Source organism: Saccostrea cucullata, unplaced genomic scaffold (assembly GCF_032062105.1).
Source record: "Saccostrea cucullata isolate Sc308-1 unplaced genomic scaffold, CSIRO_AGI_Scuc_v1 ctg217, whole genome shotgun sequence".
Taxonomy (NCBI): Eukaryota; Metazoa; Mollusca; class Bivalvia; order Ostreida; family Ostreidae; genus Saccostrea; species Saccostrea cuccullata.
The window spans coordinates 632,501-650,709 of NW_026936638.1; the positions used below are offsets into that span (position 1 = coordinate 632,501).

The window sequence follows — 18,209 nt, forward strand, 5'->3', positions numbered from 1 at the left end:
GTTTCTTTGTAAAGAAATTTATTTTATTTAAGAAATAATATATATCTATGTTGACTCATTTCAAGGAACGGCATTGTGAATTTGTTTACTTCTTCATTTAAAAATAAACAATTTATTTTGCTCTTGAAATAAAACATGTAAAATATGTAGTAAACGATTTGCAAACGAGCTTTTAGTAAAGAATACCTTTTAATACAAGTTTAAGCTACCAGCAAACTATCCCGAACTTCAAAGTTTTCTATCGATTTAATAGTTAAGTCCCGCCCATTAATGTGGGCGGATTTATTTATGTCATAAATATTCATGACCATATTCGACAACAAGTATGAATGATTTTTTCTCGGGGAGATTAAAATCTGTTTCAATTTTATCAACTAAAATAGTTTTTCAAAATTTTAAGGTACCCTCCCATCTAAGGGATCTAACTCCGTCTAATTAGTCCTTTTCTACGGCGAGGCGGTCGAGCAGCTCCGGTGGCACAATCGGTTAGCGCGCCGTACTTATAGACAGTACCTTCCCTGTGTTCACACAGGATGAGGAATGCGGAGGTTGTGAGTTCGAGCCTCACCCGGAGCAGCCATTTTTTGTTGAACACCACGAGGCCAATACCGTAACTACCAATGTGAGGCACTTGCCTCATTACAAATTTTGTGTTTTTGTAAGGAGAAATACAATGAATAAACTTTGAACTAAACTATTATTTGTGCCATTGTGCCTTTGGATCTTTTTGTCATTTATCAGTGTTTATACATATTAAACGTGTGGGGTTTTCTCAGTGTCTGTGTGTGTGTGTGTGTGTTTTTTTTGGGGGGGGGGGGGTGGATGTATTAATACGTAATCATAAAGCCTTTAAATTTGAAATTTGACATTCCTTTATACATGTTTTTTCTTTGCTTTAGTAACACAACTCTGTGATACTGTTGTTCATCATATTGGTTCAAAAATATCATGTTTTAAATTGTAAATTATGTGTAATTTTTGAGTTTAATCTATTCAAAAGATACCAGCATAATGATAAGAATCCCCATTGTTAACTGAAATTGTGAAAATAATAAAAATATTGAGTGCTTAATACGAGTATACTGTTTTGGACCTAAGAAAATTTTAAAGAATTCCTTAAATTAAAGAATTTTTGCTTCCATAGTAAACTTCCTATCAAAAAAAAAAAAAAAAAAAACTAATTCAAAATTCATGCAGGTTCTAAGTTTTTATACTGACTAACTGAGTAACGATTATATTCATATTCAGTCGAATATATGCACTATATGGTATGGATCTTTCCTTTTGTTTACAGGAAATTGTTTTTATTCATCTGAAACATTACTTTTAAATTTGATACAAAAACCGCCAATTCATCACTAATCTTATATCAGCCCATATTTTCATCGTTCATGTCGAGTAACTAACGTGAGTAATACCATTCATATGCATGTTACTCAGTACAAGGGCGATTTCAGCGGGGTGTATATACCAACTCTCTCTCTCTCTCTCTCTCTCTCTCTGCAATAAATAAACAAATCAATAAAAAATAAAATACACGAACATATTTCTTTTACATAACATGACAAATTTATGCTAGAAAAGTATACGATTGTTTCCAGGGTTTTGGTGAGTACAAGGTATAACCTTTGGGGATAATTTAGCAATATAAGTCTGACAACTCTTAAATCCCGGGTGGGGGATGATCCACTTCTGTATTAATTAACAATCATTTATTTTTACATTCTTTTCGTCTTTCACGACAGTATTATTAAAAACTTGAAAATTAAAATAAATTTATACACGACTAAAGTTCCAAGGAAAATTACAACAAAACAGTAAAATGAATACGAAAATAATGAATTTTACGGATAAAGCAAAGTTTGAGGCTTAGAAATTTTCTATAAAGTTCCTAGTAAAAATTCACAATTATAGCGACCTCAGATATGCTAGAAATACATTTACGAATATAAGACATTGATCAATTTTCCATCAAGGCGATGTTAGAAAAAATAAAATAAATAAATTTTACATCCTTTATAACAAATTCTTCAACTGACTTTATTTTTCGTAAGTATTTAATTTTAAAATTTAGTTCATAAAAATCAGTCTAAAATGCATCTGGAATTGATTTTGGTCATTGAAATGACTCTGCGGTATATGTATTTTGATGGAAACTATAGAAATTGTATTTGGGGTGTTAAAATTTAATTCTCATCAGTAGATGGGTTCTTTTTAATTAATGTAAATTTTACATATGTAAAATAAAGATAGACCGTGGATTCTCGAACGATATGCTGATTTCTGTTGATGTACCCCCTCCTGAAATGGATTTCTTCACGTATTTTTTTTTCTTTTTTAAAGAAATCTGAGTTCTTTCCCGCCAGTAGCCCCCCTCTCCCCTCCTCACATTCAATGCAAGACATCTGTAATATAGAACATTGGATTTTTTAAATGTACATATTTCATTTTGCTCATTCAGAGAAAAATATTTGAAAGTTGTTTCAACTATTCAACAACTATTTGATATGTAATATCATGATAAAAAAGACAGTTTTTAAGTACAAGTTAACAAAAAAACACAAACCGGAAGTTTACAATGTCTATGACAGAGAGAAACATTTTCGATGTTTGTATAATCGGAGCAGGAGTGAGTGGTATGTAAGAATTGCTGTCGTCAATAATTTATTTATTTGCATCCGAAAAAGTATAAATCAAATGAGTTTTTTGCATCAAAATATGATTTTCAAACATGAGTACCGAGTAAATTCGGGTTGCATGCTACAATTTTGTTCCATACCTTTTCTTGTATCTGTGTAAAAAAAAGTTATAATATATAAACAATTTTTCAAACGTTTTCATTGTATCATCGTTCGGTAATAAATGTACATTTCAGTCTGCACAATCTATCATGATAATGTGGGAGACAATGACTTGGGTTTAAAACATTTTCAATGAAATAAATAAAACCTTAAATCTTACGCTTTTGCTACCAAATATCATTCAGACTCACAGCATATTTGAAGGGATTCGAATTTATTATCAACTCTTGAGCAGTTGGTAAAATTTTCTACAATCAAAAATGAGCATTTTGTGAAGTTTGAACATGTTGAATTGCATGTCTTTGTCAAAGTAATGTTTTGGTTCATATTTAAAGCTAATGCAAATTATGATTTTGATGTCTCGTGTTTTTTTTTTATATAAGAAAAAAATCTTCCAGGAATTATTGTCAAAATTCCACCCTCCATTTGCAGGTCTCTATGCAGCCAGGTGTTTAACACAGAGAGGGTTGAAGGTCATTGTGTTGGAGGCCAGAGACAGGGTTGGAGGGAGGCTCTACACCAAAATAGTATACAAACAGTTCTAAAATATCATATTGAAATTTGTATTACAATCAACTTTAATCAAAGATACTTATATATTATGTTGCATGCTTTAGTGTATATTGTGTTAATTGTGAAAGTTATTACAAAATAGTATATGTATCAAAAAGGCTTTAAATTTAACATAAGAAAAAATAAATTACAATACATGCATACACTGTAAAAAGCCAGAAAAAAGGACATCATCATATATATTTATTTTCTAGCCATAAAATCACATTTTTTGTACATTGACATAACACATATCTGAATAATTTTTTTCCGTAAAAAGCACAAGAAACTAATTTTTGAAATCTCATTTTTATCAACATTCTTTGATGATTTATGGTATTGGTATCTTGCTACATGTATGCATTTCAATTTTCAAAATTAATGTTTGATGGTTTGTTTAACATCCCTTCAAATATCATGACTTGTTGGTTGAGAGCTGCAAATTTAGACCTGTACTTAGCATTTAGGGCCTTTGAGCAATGAGAGATCTTTTTTGTGCCAGCACATACTGTGACATGAGACCTTTTTCTTATACAATTACATCCAAAGGATCCATCTCCATGTCCTGTAGTGGGATTCAAACCCACAATATAGAGGTCAACGCTGTACTTCACACAACCAGAGCAAATGTTCTGTGCAAATACCACTGCACTAGGTGACCTAAAAATTGATAAATACTTTCCCAAGAAAGTCATGATATATTAGACACTGTCTGTTTATTTATTTATTTTAAGACATTTTTACGATTATTTGGCAGACAGAGGAACATGGGCCTGTGGATTTAGGAGGAGCCTACATTGGTCCCCATCAGGACAGAATTATCAAGCTTGCTGAGGAACTGGAGATAGACACCTACCATGTGTTTCACAAGGGAAAGAATGTTCTTGATCTGTCAACAGTAAGAAACAAAACCATTTACAGGAAATACTTGTATTTAATATATTTTCAGCTACAAGTGGAATGTCCTTAAAATCACACCTACTGTTAGCAGTCATATGTTCTCTTCATGATTACTTCTTTTAGATAACCCTTCTAGAAATCACTCTCTAGTCTATTAACACTTACACCTTTCAGTCAATCAGGTGGTTCATTTCTTATCTATTTACTTCCACCATGGTGCATTTGCAGTTGTCCTGACTTATCTGTCAATATTTTAACACTTATACAATTTTAACCAATTTATGATATATACATATACTGCAGACTTCTAATTATATGTGAGGAATTAATTAAAAACGTGTAATTTATTGCACACAAAAAGTTGCACTTAATTCATAAAGCCAAATTCTTACCTCAATCGTAAAAAAAAAATATATTTATGAAAATCGCTTTTATTTTTATGCTAAAATTCATGTAAATTTTGTAGGCCAATTATTCATTCAGGAACAACAATTATAATTTTTGTCGTGGAATTTGATGTGTAAAGAACACATTTGTAATATAGATAATTTCAAAAACATGAAAAAATAAGGAATTTTTTGTGCACAATAAATATACAAATTGGGGGGGGGTGTAATATTGGGATTTCATGGCACATGTATCTGCCTCAATGGAGGTGGGAGCAAATTCATTGCAGTGTCTTTAAAAATTTCCTTTGTGAAATATAGCATATGTACTGGTATATGTATTGCTTGTCACATTTTTTCATATAATACATGTATATGCACCATATTACCCTTTATGTCACATAACATTTTACAAGCTTTAAAAATAAATTAAAATTTGTCCCCATTTCTTTGAAATATAGCTTATTTTATTGAATGTTGCAACATGTGTAATTTATAAGAGGCATTGCTTTGTTTTCAGCATGGAACCATTCACTACCGTGGAATGATCCCACCATTCTGGAGTCCTTTCAGACTTCTTGATTTGAACCACATCATAAGGACAATTGACTATATGGCACAAGAGGTATCATGTTTAAGAAATAATTTTTTTAGATGTTATTATTGTATATTAAACATTTCAATGAAAAGAGCTAATATGAGTTGCACTGTTACATAGTGATGAACTATTTCAAAAAGCATTATTCAAATCAGGAAAAAATGGATATACAGTAAATTGTGCAGAAAGCAAAGTGCTAGCCTAGGAATGGATTAACTGGTTGTAAATGCAATTCATTATCTTTGATAAATTCATGTTTCATTTTAAAATGGTGGATAATAAACATTTTATAGGGAGGATATGTTTGACTTGTTTTATATTTTTGCTGAAAATTAATTTTAAACAATGGTAAAAAAAATTGTTAAAGAAAAAATATACATATAAACATTTATTTGCTTAAATATATAGCTGAACAGAGTCAAAAGCATATACCAGTCACAATTTGTAAAAAATATATTTTATTACAATTCAGGTACCAATTCATACTCCTTGGACAGCCAAAAAAGCAGTGGAATGGGACAGCATCACAGCTCAGGAGTTTATAGACAGAAACTGCTGGTCAAAGTGAGACAAATAAAAACAATTTTTGATCTATGCTATAATACAGTATATTCAGATATTCAGTACTGAATAGTGAACACAGACACAAGGCACAGAACTCATTTAAAACTGTTTCTGAGTGCAGCCTAAAGTGCTGCTTCTTCAAAGGAATCTTTTATCAAAGTGATCACTGATTCTCCAGGTGGCAATTTTTGTTTGATAATCTATAACATGCAACATCAAATAACTGCACATTTGATAAAGAGCCTTTAAATTAATCTTCTGATCTGTTAATTACATAAGTTCTGTAAAAAGCATTTAGATTAACTGAATTGTCAAAGTTCTGTAAATTTTACTGCTTTAAGACTATATAGACTTGCCATTGTTCCAGATGTGTGGCTAGCATGGTTAAGGTTTTTATCCAGTCTATCATGTGTGCTGAGCCCCATGAGGTGTCTCTGCTATCCCTGTTATGGTATGTGCACAGCGGAGGGGGCGTGGAGATCATGTCAGAGGTCAAGAGGGGAGCTCAGGTAAGGGGGATAACTGTGCAATTGTATGAGGGACATTCGATAATTGTTTGATAAAACATCATATATTTCACTGAGGTTTGTGTTGTTGGCACTTCAGATCAGGAATATATACATGTGTTGTGATATAACCTAGTAATGTTTGTGATAGATGTAGGAATCAGAAAATGATATCATAATTCTGTGTGTTCAGTAAATGGAAAAAATGGCTTTTAAAATGCAAGGAGATGTCAGAATCAGGGCCATGAAAGGCTTTGTTTTTTACAGACTGCTTAAAACAGTTTTGATATTAAAAATTTTTTTGAGTCGCAACATTAGAGAAATAATGAGATTCTATCTAAATCATAAAATGTCTACTATTTGTGTTTTTTTCTAATGAGAAAATGGGATAAAAATAACCAGAATTTGAATTATTCCCCTAAGATGGATGAAAAATCTGACCAAATTAATGCTGCATGGCTAGTATTGTCCATAGTACTCAAAAGTCCTGGCATTCTCTTTATTTTTGTTTAAAGCAAGTTTCAATAAGAAAGAGTCATTATTGACTCGTGTTTAGACAAAGCTCCTCGTAGTGACTGTTTATGACAGGGTTTATTTTAATAAAACCTTTTTCCAATGTGGTAATGCATGTGAAATCCATTAGCATGTGTCCTGTAATGTGAAACCTTTTGATATCAATGAAATAGCTGGGATAATGTGCATGGTGTGTATTTTGATCTCACAGGATATGATTATGAATTCATAATCATATCCTGTGAGATCAAAAATACACATCATAAAAAATTGTAAAGAAGAACAATATTTCATTGAAGCATTAACTTCCCTTTAATTCTTCACATTTTATCAAACATTTATCATACTAAAAAGTCTTAGATCAAGGAAATACTGAAAGGGAAGCAGGACACATGTCACTATTGACAATGTCTAAGTCCTTGTTAATATAGATGCTAAGTATTATTAAAATCACCTGTAGATGTTTAATTATTATACAAATTGTTATATATTATCACCCTCATATAAATGTTTTAAAAATTTAATGTTTATATAAATATATAAAAATTGTGAAAAAGATGAATAATCTCCCCTGTTTTTCCTACACAGTATGTCTAACAAATCAGTGACATCATACATATTCTGTTAGTGCAGCATGATTAATTACATGGTCAGCTTTATCATAAAACAGGTGATACATGTATTTGATGCTTGTTGAGGTACTAAGTATTTAATGAAACAAGGAATGCTATTGTCAAAATTTTTGCATGGATATTGGCAAAAATTCTTTGTATTTATATCTGATATTGCTTGCAAAGCTTTTCTGTGATGTGATATTTTTCCCGTACTAAGGAAATAGGAAGCATTTTTGCATTTTTAGACTGCTTATGCCGTATCCTCCCCTTGTAAGAAAGGAACCTTTGAGGTTTTTAGCTCTTCTGAGCCAAAGGCTCAAAGAGCTAATGCTATGGCCATTTGTGCGATGTGCGTTAACTTGTTAGAATATGGGCCATAACTCAAGAACCCCTGGGCCAATCATTGTCAAATTTGTTACAGGGTATCCTTGGCCCAAGGGCTACCATTAATACTAAATCTAGGGTTGGGACCTTAAAACAAGGGGAGATAATCAGGGAAATAGAACCAAAAGTACTGGTTGCTAAAAAATCTTCTTCTCCAGAACCACCCGGCAGATTTTCACCAAACTTACATACAAGATTCAGGATATGTTGAAGATTAAAAATTGTTCAAGGCATGACCCTGGGGCAAAGGGCGTGGTCTCAAGGTCACTTCAAAGTTAACCAAAATTTACACTTGATAAAAACGTTGATATTTTGCTTACTATAAAGACTAGAATCATCAAATCTTGTAAGTTGATGCATCTAAGGACTTCACATCATGTTAACACAAAAGTAGGTCACGGTGACATACTTTTTAAATTTTACGGGCTTTTGTTTTCAAATTGATTTGGATGCATATTTTGGACACTTTAAGGCCTATGATCATCAAACTTTGTCAGTTGATGCATCTTGGGTCCTTAAACAAGGTCAACTTAAAAGTAGGTCACCGTGACCTACTTTTTGAATTTTATGGCTCATCTTTTCTAAAACATTTCATCCCATTATTTCAGATACTGAGAGGTTTAGTTTCACCAAACCTTGTAAATTGATGCATCTTGGGGCCTTAAAACATATTTATGAAAAAGTAGGCCACTGTGACCTACTTTTTGAATTTTGCAGGCATTTGTTTTCAAATTGTTTAAAAGGCATATTTTGAATACTTTCAGACCTATGATCATCAAACTTTGTCAGTTGATGAAACTTGGGTCTTCGGAAAATGTCGACCAAAAAGTAGGTCACAGTGACTTACTTTTGACATTTTATGGCTATATTTCAGTATCTTAGGTACTTTTTCGCTTATAATAATCAAACTTCGTCAGTTGATGCAACTTAGGTTTTGACAAAAAGTAGGTCACTGTGACCTACTTTTGACATTTTATGGCTATATTTCAGTATCTTAGGTACTTTTTGGCTTAGTATCATCAAACTTTGTCAGTTGATGCAACTTGGGTTTTCAAAACCTGTCGACCAAAAAATAGGTCACTGTGACCTAGTTTTGAATTTTATGGCTATATTTAAAGTATCCCGGGTACTTATTGGCTTAGAATTGTCAAACGTTGTCAGTTGAGGCATCTTGGGTTTTTGGAGAATGTTGACCAAAAAGTAGGTCACAATGACCTACTTTTGAGTATCTCAGGTACTTATTGGCTTAGAATCATCAAACATTGTCAGTTGATGCATTTGGGTCCTCGGAAAATGTTGACCAAAAAGTAAGTCACGGTGACCTACTTTTGACATTTCATGGCTTTATTTAATTATCTCTGGTAATAATTGGCTTAGAATCATCAAACTCTGATAGTTGATGCACCTTTGGTCCTCAGGGAATGTCAACCATAAGAAGGTCACAGTGACCTACTTTAATATGTGAGGTACTTATTCAATAGAACCATCAATCTTTGTCAATTAATGCATCTTGAGTCCTCAGAAAGTTTCAAATCAAAAAGTAGGTCACCATGTCCTACTTATGGTATTTTATAGCTATACTGAAATATCTTCAGTCCTAACAGGCAAAGAATCATCAAACTTTGTCAGTTCATGCATCTTAGGATACTTAGAGTAAGAGACTTCAAATAGAAGTGATAGATTGTACAATTTATCAGAAGAGCGATTCAAGGCCCTTGGGCCTCTTGTTTACCTCTTCAAATTGCAGCACATCCTACAAGTATGCAAATTGAAATTATTTACTGAAATTCAAGACACTCATCGATCATTTCATTTTTTACTCATTTTAGGAACAGAAGTTTGTAGGTGGATCCCAGCAGGTGTGTCTAAAGATGGCAGCAGAACTGGGGAGTAGGGTTCATCTGAACTCAGCTGTCGTCAAAATCCAGCAAGACGAGAACCAGGATGTCTTAATGGAGGATATCAAGGGGAAAAAATATCAGGTATACAGAGAGTGTTCTGATACAAGATACATGTATGTAAACACAGGAAAATGATCTCAGGCAGCAGAGAATGTCTTGTAGATTTAGATATGTAAAGGGATACACAGAAAAAGTAGGTCATATGCATATTGCTATATGTTTGCAAATAATAATAAAATCAGAAATTATTCCCTGGGCAAAATATTAATTACAGTATGTTGTGTGCTTGTTGTACAAATAAGTGAGTAAATGCATGTTTCAATGTGTTGATGTATTTTTAAGTGTAAACAAGTTTTGTTTAATTCTTTTGTTTCTGTCCTATGATTTTTTTTTTACTTTCATGCATCTGTAGGCTAGATATGTTATATCAGCAGTGCCATTAACAATTCTGAATAAAATACACTTCACCCCTGCATTGCCTGATCTTAAGCAGCAACTGATTCAGCGAATGCCAATGGGGTCTATAATAAAGACTGTTATGTATTACAAGACTGCATTCTGGAGGGATCTGGGTAAGAACAGTAGATTAACAAACTTATAGCTTCATTAATAGAAGGGTACAGGTACCACCTGTAAGTAAAAAGGATTTTAAGCTTAAAAAGTAATTTTGATTAATTACTACATGTACTTATCAATGTGGTGTGTTTTTTTTAATATATTTTGTGTTTGTTTGTCATCTTTTCCATCAATTATTGTAACCAACCCAAGATCAGAATTTTATGCTTCTTCTTTTTCAACAAAGGGGGCTTAAAAGTTTGTGATTATAGATCATTCTTTATGACATGACTAACCTTGGTTCATAAATCCCCTTTTAGAGGATATGATCAAAGGTCAGGAAAGGGATATGTTGTCTGCTTCATATCATGGGAACCATTTTCTTGACAGACATCAGACAAATTTGGTACACTGGTACTTATAATCTGACATACATGTAGTACAGTTGTATAATGCAAAGTATATTTTCTACTGTTACAGACTATTTTTCTAAATATTTGAAAGTTAAAGAATGCTTATTGATACATGTACAGCCGTATATCCCTTTATTTACCTAAATTGTATTATTTGTTATCAGGAGAACTTCTCATGTGAAAGTAAGCCAAAAGACGTTTGGTTAATAGCTTATGTATACTAACAAATAACCCACATTTGCTTATACTTTGAAGTCATTTAATTTTGTTGGGGTCAGTCTTCATGGGCAACCTAAATATTTTAAAACTGGTCTGCTGGGACATAATGGATAGCTCATACATACCAATGATTCAGTGAGCTGACATACTGACAGAGTTAATGTTTGTAGAAATATTAAATCAAGGATGGCAATTGAAATACATGTCACAGGTGGTGAAATTCAAGTCTCAACTGGGACTTGAACCCAGGGCTTCTGACATACCGTGCCAGCACTCTAACCACTTAGTTATTGAAACCCAATCTACTGACTGGCTTTCATGCAACTGTGAACCCAATGACATACATGAACATTGTCCCCCATGAACAGTTATGATTTCACACTATTTCATTCCACCTTTTAAATAACTTGCTGATGTGAAAAGTAATGCATGAACCACCCTTTAACAGGATCTCACAAAGTTCTTTAATAAATTTACTAATTAAAATTTTTAATTCTTCTAACATTCCAGAATAATTTTTATTGAGAGTCTCAGAATAGCTATTACATTCTATCTTTTTTAATTGATTCAAATGATTTCAGATGGTACATTCTTAGTGTCAAATAAATAAAAGTTGTAATCTTGCATCTGCATGCTGTATTAGTATTCAGTGTATCTGCCATATTTTTCACGAAAATAAAGAGGGCATTTTGGGAATTGAATAAGAGAGCAAAAGAATCTTAATTATGATTTTATGAAATCTTATTTTTAATGTATTATGTCTACATGGGGTTCTATCTTCATGTATATTGTCATGTAAATATAACTGAATAGAATTTCATTTATTTGAAATGCTCTGCATACAGTAAAATTTCTTTTATACTTAATATATATTGAATGGCTGAAATCTACCCTTCCTATGTTGTATATTTGTAATTCGTTATTCTTACAGATTTTAATGGGATAGCTGTCAGTGACAATGGTCCTATAGTTGTTTCATTGGACGACACCAAACCGGATGGAAGTTCACCTGGAATTATGGGATTCCTATTAGCCAATCAGGCTCGAGAATTGTGTGCCCTGACAAAAGAAGAAAGGTGATTACAATTCTGTAGTCTTACTGTAATTTACACCATCCATAATTCTTATTTATATTTGTAAAATTACACTAATAAATTAAACCTAAAAAAAACAGCAAAAAGAAATGTCAAAAGATAATATGATTTTGGTTAACAAAGTGCTGATAACAATTTTTATTAAAAATGCAAATCGAACATGTTGATACCAAAAGTAAGGCCTTCTCACAAGAAATACAAATATGAAATATAAAACCTTAGCACCACCTGTTCTAAAGTTATGGCCAAGGTTAAAATTTTTAAACGTAGGTCAAACACCGGGGTTAAGGTCAAAGGGACAAGGCTATTGGTTTCTAAAGAAAGGCCCTTGCTACAGAGATTACTTAAGTGAAGACTGAAAGCCCTAGCTCTAGTTGTTGAACAGTTATTGTCAAAGTTGAAGTTTTTAAAAAAGTAGGTCAAAATCCAAGGTCAAAGGGTCAAAGTTGTTAGTATCCAATGACAGGTCTTGTCACAAGGATTATAAAGTATGAAAGTCCTCACACCAACCATTCAAAAGTTATTGCCAAGGATAAAGTCATTTTAAAAGTAGGTCAAACTCAAAGTCTTGCAAGGTCAAAGGGTCAAAGTTGTTGGTATCCAATGAAAGGTCTTTTCACAAGGATAACATATCTGAAGTATGAAATCACTAGCCCTTACTGTTCAAAAGTAATGGACAAGGTTAAAGTTTTTTTAAAGAAAATCAATTTCAAAGGTCAAGGTCAAAATGTTAAAATTGTTAGTATCCAATGGAAAGTCTTGTCTTAAAGAATACATACAGTATGTGAACATATAATAATTTTTACACATGGCCAAAGTAAAAGTTTGAACACATTTGGTGTAAAAGTGTGTCACTTTAACTCCAAGGTCAATTTATAAGTGAGATAAAATTCTCATGGATTATTAATTAAATCTTTAATTTTAGGAATATACCTAAGAAATATGAAAGCCTTAGTCCCACCCAGTCAAAAGTTATTGGCAAGGTTAAAGTTTTTGCGGACAAACAGACAGACAGACAGACAGACAGGGCAAAAGCTATATACTCTTGAAACTTAAGCAATATCAATGTAATATTTTATTTTTCTATTTTTCAAGGAGAAGAGCCATTTGTAAGCACTATGCTACAGTTTTCAAAAATCAGGAATTTCTTAAGGTATGAATGTTAATTAATGTTTTGAATTCTCAATGAATGTAAAGAAATGTTTCAATTGTTTAATAAACAGTTTTTAATTCCTAGCAACTTTGATATGTATCATCCATATATGCAAAAGGAAACAACTTTTATTAAATTTTATGGTTTCCTGTCTCCCTGGGTCCTGAGGGGTTGGGTAAAATCCTGCAAAGGTATACATAATACAATCTACAAAAATCTTCTTTGTCAAACAGTCAAATTGTTGGCATAATTATAATAAGTAATGAGAATCAAAATTGTGAATTTCCTGGCCACTTGGTCCACAATTCAGGACTTAGAGTAGGGCAGTTGGTCATGTAATGTTTGAAAACTGTTGGTGATGAACTCTAATAGCTGGCCTAAATCAGAATTGTGGAATTCACTGACCCTAGCTTAATTTCCCCTCTTGTAAAGACAAGTTTAGGCCTTAGCGAGGATTGAAGTTATTTGTATATTGAAAATACACTGCACAATTAGTTATCTTCTTTAGAAGATAAACTGTTTCTTGTTTAAAACAATGACTAATTTACCTAATCTTGCATTCAGGGACCAGCTAGGGATGTGACTAAAATGGTCATATAATGAAAATGTATTTTTGAAGAACTTAACTTGTCTTTAAAGAGGTTTATACAATGTATATGCCAACTATCTTTATTCCAAGTCAATGCTTTGGTTCTTTTTTCATTCAGTCCATTGGTTATGAAGAGCAGAACTGGATGCAGGAAGAATTCTCAGGTGGCTGCTACTCAGCTGTGATGCCACCTGGTGTTTTGTCTGTATATGGGAGGTAACTTCCTATAGTTCAGATTTCATTCACATAATGATATTACTTTTTTGATAGTTTTAGAAAATTTATTCATTCCATTGATTTCTGATGTAAGGTCATCTTTAAAAGTCGTCGTCGGCGTCCCGGGTTAAGGTTAAGTTTTTTGGAGCAGTTCACTTTTTAACTACTTTTATATCCTATATTGATTAGACATGCATGGAATATGTTTCTAGTGTGTTTCATTGTACCAGTCAAAGTTTCAGATGCTGCAATTTCAGCAAAGGAATGACCAGGTTAATGTTTTTGGTGCAGGTTAACATTTTTGGTGCAGTTTTGGTGTAGGTCTCATTTCCAAGTAACTATAAGCCCTATGTTGACCAAACTTACATGGATGGTACATCTTAGGATGCATACTACCAGACTTGCCGGATGCTGAATCTGACCTACATTTTCCGGTTGAGTGAACAGGTTAAAGTTTTTGGTGCAGGTTTCATTTCAAGAAATTTTTTCCCTTAATGACCAAACTTGCATGGATGGTACATCTTAGGTTGCATTCTACAGACTTGCTTCGGATGCTGAATCTGACCTACATTTTCTGGTTGAGTGAACATTTTAAAGTTTTTGGTGTAGGTTTCATTTCCAAGTTTCTATGAAACATATAATGACCAAACTTGCATGGATGGTACAAATTAGGATGCATACTACCAGTAAAACAAATGCTTCATACTGAATCTGACCTACATTTTCCGGTTGAGTGAACAGGTTAAAGTTTTTGGTGCAGGAAATTTCCAAGTTACTATGAGACATATAATGACCAAACTTGCGTGGATGGTACATCTTAGGATGCATATTACAAGACTTGCTTCGGATGCAGAATCTGACCTACATTTTCCGGTTGAGTGAACAGGTTAAAATTTTTGGTGCAGGTTTCATTTCCAAGGTACTATGAACCCTATAATGACTAAACTTGCATTGTACATCTTTCAAGGATGCATAACCAGACTTGCTTCGGAGCTGAATCTGACCTACATTTTCTGGACGAGTAAACAGGTTAAAGTTTATGGTGCAGGATTCATTTCCAAGTAACTTTTAGCCCTATAATGACCAAACTTGCATGGATGGTACATCTAAGGGTGCATTCTACTAGGCTGGCTTCAGAAGCTGAATCTGACCAACATTTTCCGGATTATTGAAAAGGTTAGTTTTTTATACAGGTTTCATTTGCAAGTAACTTTGTGCTCTATGTTGAACAAACTTGCATGGATGATACATCTTAGGATGCACACTGATGGACTTGCTTCAGATGCTGAACTTGACATATATTTTCCAGATAATAGAACTCGTAAAAGTTATGGGTGCAGGTCTATCACCAAGAAACTAAAAGGCTTGTATAAACCAAACTTGCACAAATGATGCATCAAGGGATGAAAACTCTCAATCTTGCTTCAGATGCTGGATTTTAATTACATTTTCATGATGAAGAACTAGTTTTAAGTTTTTGTATAGGTCTATTCCAAAGTATCAAAATTGCATAAATTTTGCATTTTTGGATGTACACTTTTTGTTGGTTAATTGTGTGACTTGATTTGCCTTACTTGTGGACAACATTCGTTAAGGTGAGCTCTGTAATCTCTGATTACCTATGTTTTGATAGTTTTGGAAAATCTATTCAGTCAATTGATTGATACACGCCACAGAAACTTTTTATCTTCCAGTTGAAAAATTATGTGAAATTTTATGTATAAATAACAGTAAAACAAATGGTCATACAATTTTCTTATTTTCAGAGTGATGAGGGAACCATTTGGAAAGGTTCATTTTGCTGGGACAGAAACTGCTACAAGGTGGTCAGGATACATGGATGGAGCCATTCAGTCTGGTGAAAGGGCAGTCAAGGAGGTACAGTATGATGAAACAGTCACTAAAGACTATCTCTCAAGTCTCTAATATAACCATATGTGTCTGAGACATAATGTTCACATTCCCACTTGTACACTAAACCAAATTTTTTTTGTTTTGGTGCTCACAAAAATAAATGTTCATTTATTTAAGAATATTCGAATATTAAAGTTTTAATTTGGCCCCTTTATCTTCACTAAGTAATTAGACATTGTACATGTCTTTCAAATATTGGATAAAATTTTGTAGGTCTTAGAGAGACTCCAATACCCAACTGATGGTCTGTATGAGGATGAAGATGTTGGCCCTATCTTTGGCCCCCTGGGTCTAAGCTACTTTTTGCCCTCTGTTTCTTCGTTTCTGCGGGTCTGTGCAGCTGTCGTTTGCTATGGAATTCTGTGGTACACACGACCTTACTTTACGGGCTGGAGAGGGGCATTCACACGGAGGTTCCTGGATGTGTACATCTAAAAGTTTTTTCTCAAAACAATTTTTATTATTTTAAAATTTGTAAATATATTTATAATTAATTATGTAGTAAACATTACATTTCATATCAATTTTCTCATGAAATCAATTTAGTATTATCTACATTTATATGTGAAGAATTTTTTTTCCCGAACTTCTCATTGTGCAAGTATGTAAGTATTAAAATGATTAATCTACTCTCAGCTGTAAATATAATTAACCTACAACTATTTCCATAATGGTCTTCACACTATGTCAGTTATCTTTACAGATAACCTTGTCTGACTCATGGCAGGGTTGTCTCCCCATGGTAAACTATGCCATAGGCCAAAGATTGCAAATTTATATATGGCTTAATTTTTTTTATGTGTAAAAGTTGTTTATGTTTTTACAAGTATTATTATTATTTATTTATGCATCTAAAAATATTTATAATATTCATAAATTATACATACATGTATGTATATATCTAATAAATTGTTGTACTATTTAAACTGTAGAGTTCTTGTATTTATATAGTAAAACGATTTACCAGATATAATTTAGAGGCAATTTAAATGCAAAGTCTAGATGGATCAATGTATTTTTAAGTAGAAATATAATAGTATTTGTACAAGATTTGAGTAAACTAAATGTGCATGATTTATTTTGCATATTGTCAGCATATGGTGGCTTAAATTTTTATTTGTAATTGCTTGATGTTGTGAGCTATAATTTTGATATAAAAATAATAACATTGATTTTTTTATTTGGAAATCTTCAAAAAATGAAAATATTTGATTTCTACATGAAGCTTCTGGTTCATCAACCCCAAACCCAGTTTGGCCAAAAAAAATTAATCAATACCGGTAGTTTCCCAGGCCAAAAAATTCAAAATCCAATGCGGCAGGCAGGTTTTGTTTTTTTGGTTTTTTTTTTTTTTGTTTTTTTTAAGGCAGGTTTTACATCTTTTTTAAGCCATTTGTTCAATAAAATGATAGTATCTACTAATTCTTAATTTTTGTTCTCTGAAATTAGTTATAACATGTATTCAACTTTAAATAATGTTATTCCAAACATTTATTTAAAAGTTAATTCATAGAATATTGTAAATTTAGAAGAAATATATTTTTTGTCTAACAAAAACGTCTATCTTAGCATTTATGAAAAGGGGAATAACTCAATTTTCTTTTTCAACTTGGAAAAATAGAAAATTGAGTTATTTCCCTTTTCAATATGTCAATAAAACATTGATTAATGCGGCCGTTTTTGAACTGATGCGGCGGTACCTGAGAAACTATTGATCAATTTCTTTTTGGCCTTTCAGGCAAATTTTTTTTCCTGGACAAAATTTTGAAAAAAATTCATACAATACAGCCTAGAACTAACATTGTGTGATATTTATACTATAACTTATATTTTTTCTTATTGTATTTTATTTCCATTAGATGTACATGTATAACAAAGAGCTCTCAGAGCTTGATATGGGGGTAGGGGAAAAATGAGGTACGTGATAGCAAAAAAAAAAAAAGAAGCAAGAATCAGCAACTGTTAATAATTTAATGCAATAAAGAGAAAACGAAACATATATTTTTGGCACAATTATACCCTAAACAGGTCAAGTACATGTTAATACCTATTTCTATAAGAAAAAAGCACAATATATATTAATTTATGATACAATCATTAATTTATGTACATGATATACATTAATTTATGTACTTATCAATGTAAATACATGAACAAGTAATTACAATTTTACATGATGAAACAGTATTGAATTTGTTCATGGTTTATTTTACAAAATAGTAAAACCTTTGTATTTTAGAAGTATTTTAAAAAGGGTCCACCGTTATAAAACATACTTAAGTCTGAGAATGCTCTCAAGTCTGTGAAATTTCTCAAATCCAAAATTCTCAGACTCAG

At 32.3% G+C, this 18,209-nt stretch overlaps 1 protein-coding gene and 1 non-coding gene across 2 annotated transcripts; both read left to right on the plus strand.

Annotated features, from left to right (window-relative positions):
* The first annotated feature begins 467 nt into the window (after positions 1-467).
* On the plus strand, positions 468-576 carry Trnai-uau (transfer RNA isoleucine (anticodon UAU)). Its single transcript has 2 exons — positions 468-505; positions 541-576. It is a non-coding gene; the product is annotated as a tRNA-Ile (tRNA).
* A 1,953-nt stretch (positions 577-2,529) lies between these two features.
* On the plus strand, positions 2,530-16,719 carry LOC134246085 (amine oxidase [flavin-containing] A-like). The gene is made up of 13 exons (XM_062728355.1): positions 2,530-2,636; positions 3,234-3,328; positions 4,111-4,251; positions 5,160-5,264; positions 5,710-5,801; positions 6,169-6,310; positions 9,648-9,800; positions 10,132-10,291; positions 11,838-11,982; positions 13,096-13,153; positions 13,861-13,958; positions 15,725-15,836; positions 16,086-16,719. Exons 1-13 carry the CDS (start codon positions 2,579-2,581, stop codon positions 16,305-16,307), a joined length of 1,581 nt encoding a protein of 526 aa, XP_062584339.1. The 5' UTR covers positions 2,530-2,578; the 3' UTR covers positions 16,308-16,719.
* The last annotated feature ends 1,490 nt before the right edge of the window (positions 16,720-18,209 follow it).

Coding starts and splice junctions, on each gene's coding strand:
- LOC134246085 (XM_062728355.1), top strand. CDS start 2,579: ATGTCTATGACAGAGAGAAACATTTTCGATGTTTGTATAATCGGAGCA. Junction 4,252..5,159: donor ATGTTCTTGATCTGTCAACA/GTAAGAAACAAA, acceptor CTTTGTTTTCAG/CATGGAACCATTCACTACCG. Junction 13,154..13,860: donor AAAATCAGGAATTTCTTAAG/GTATGAATGTTA, acceptor TTTTTCATTCAG/TCCATTGGTTATGAAGAGCA.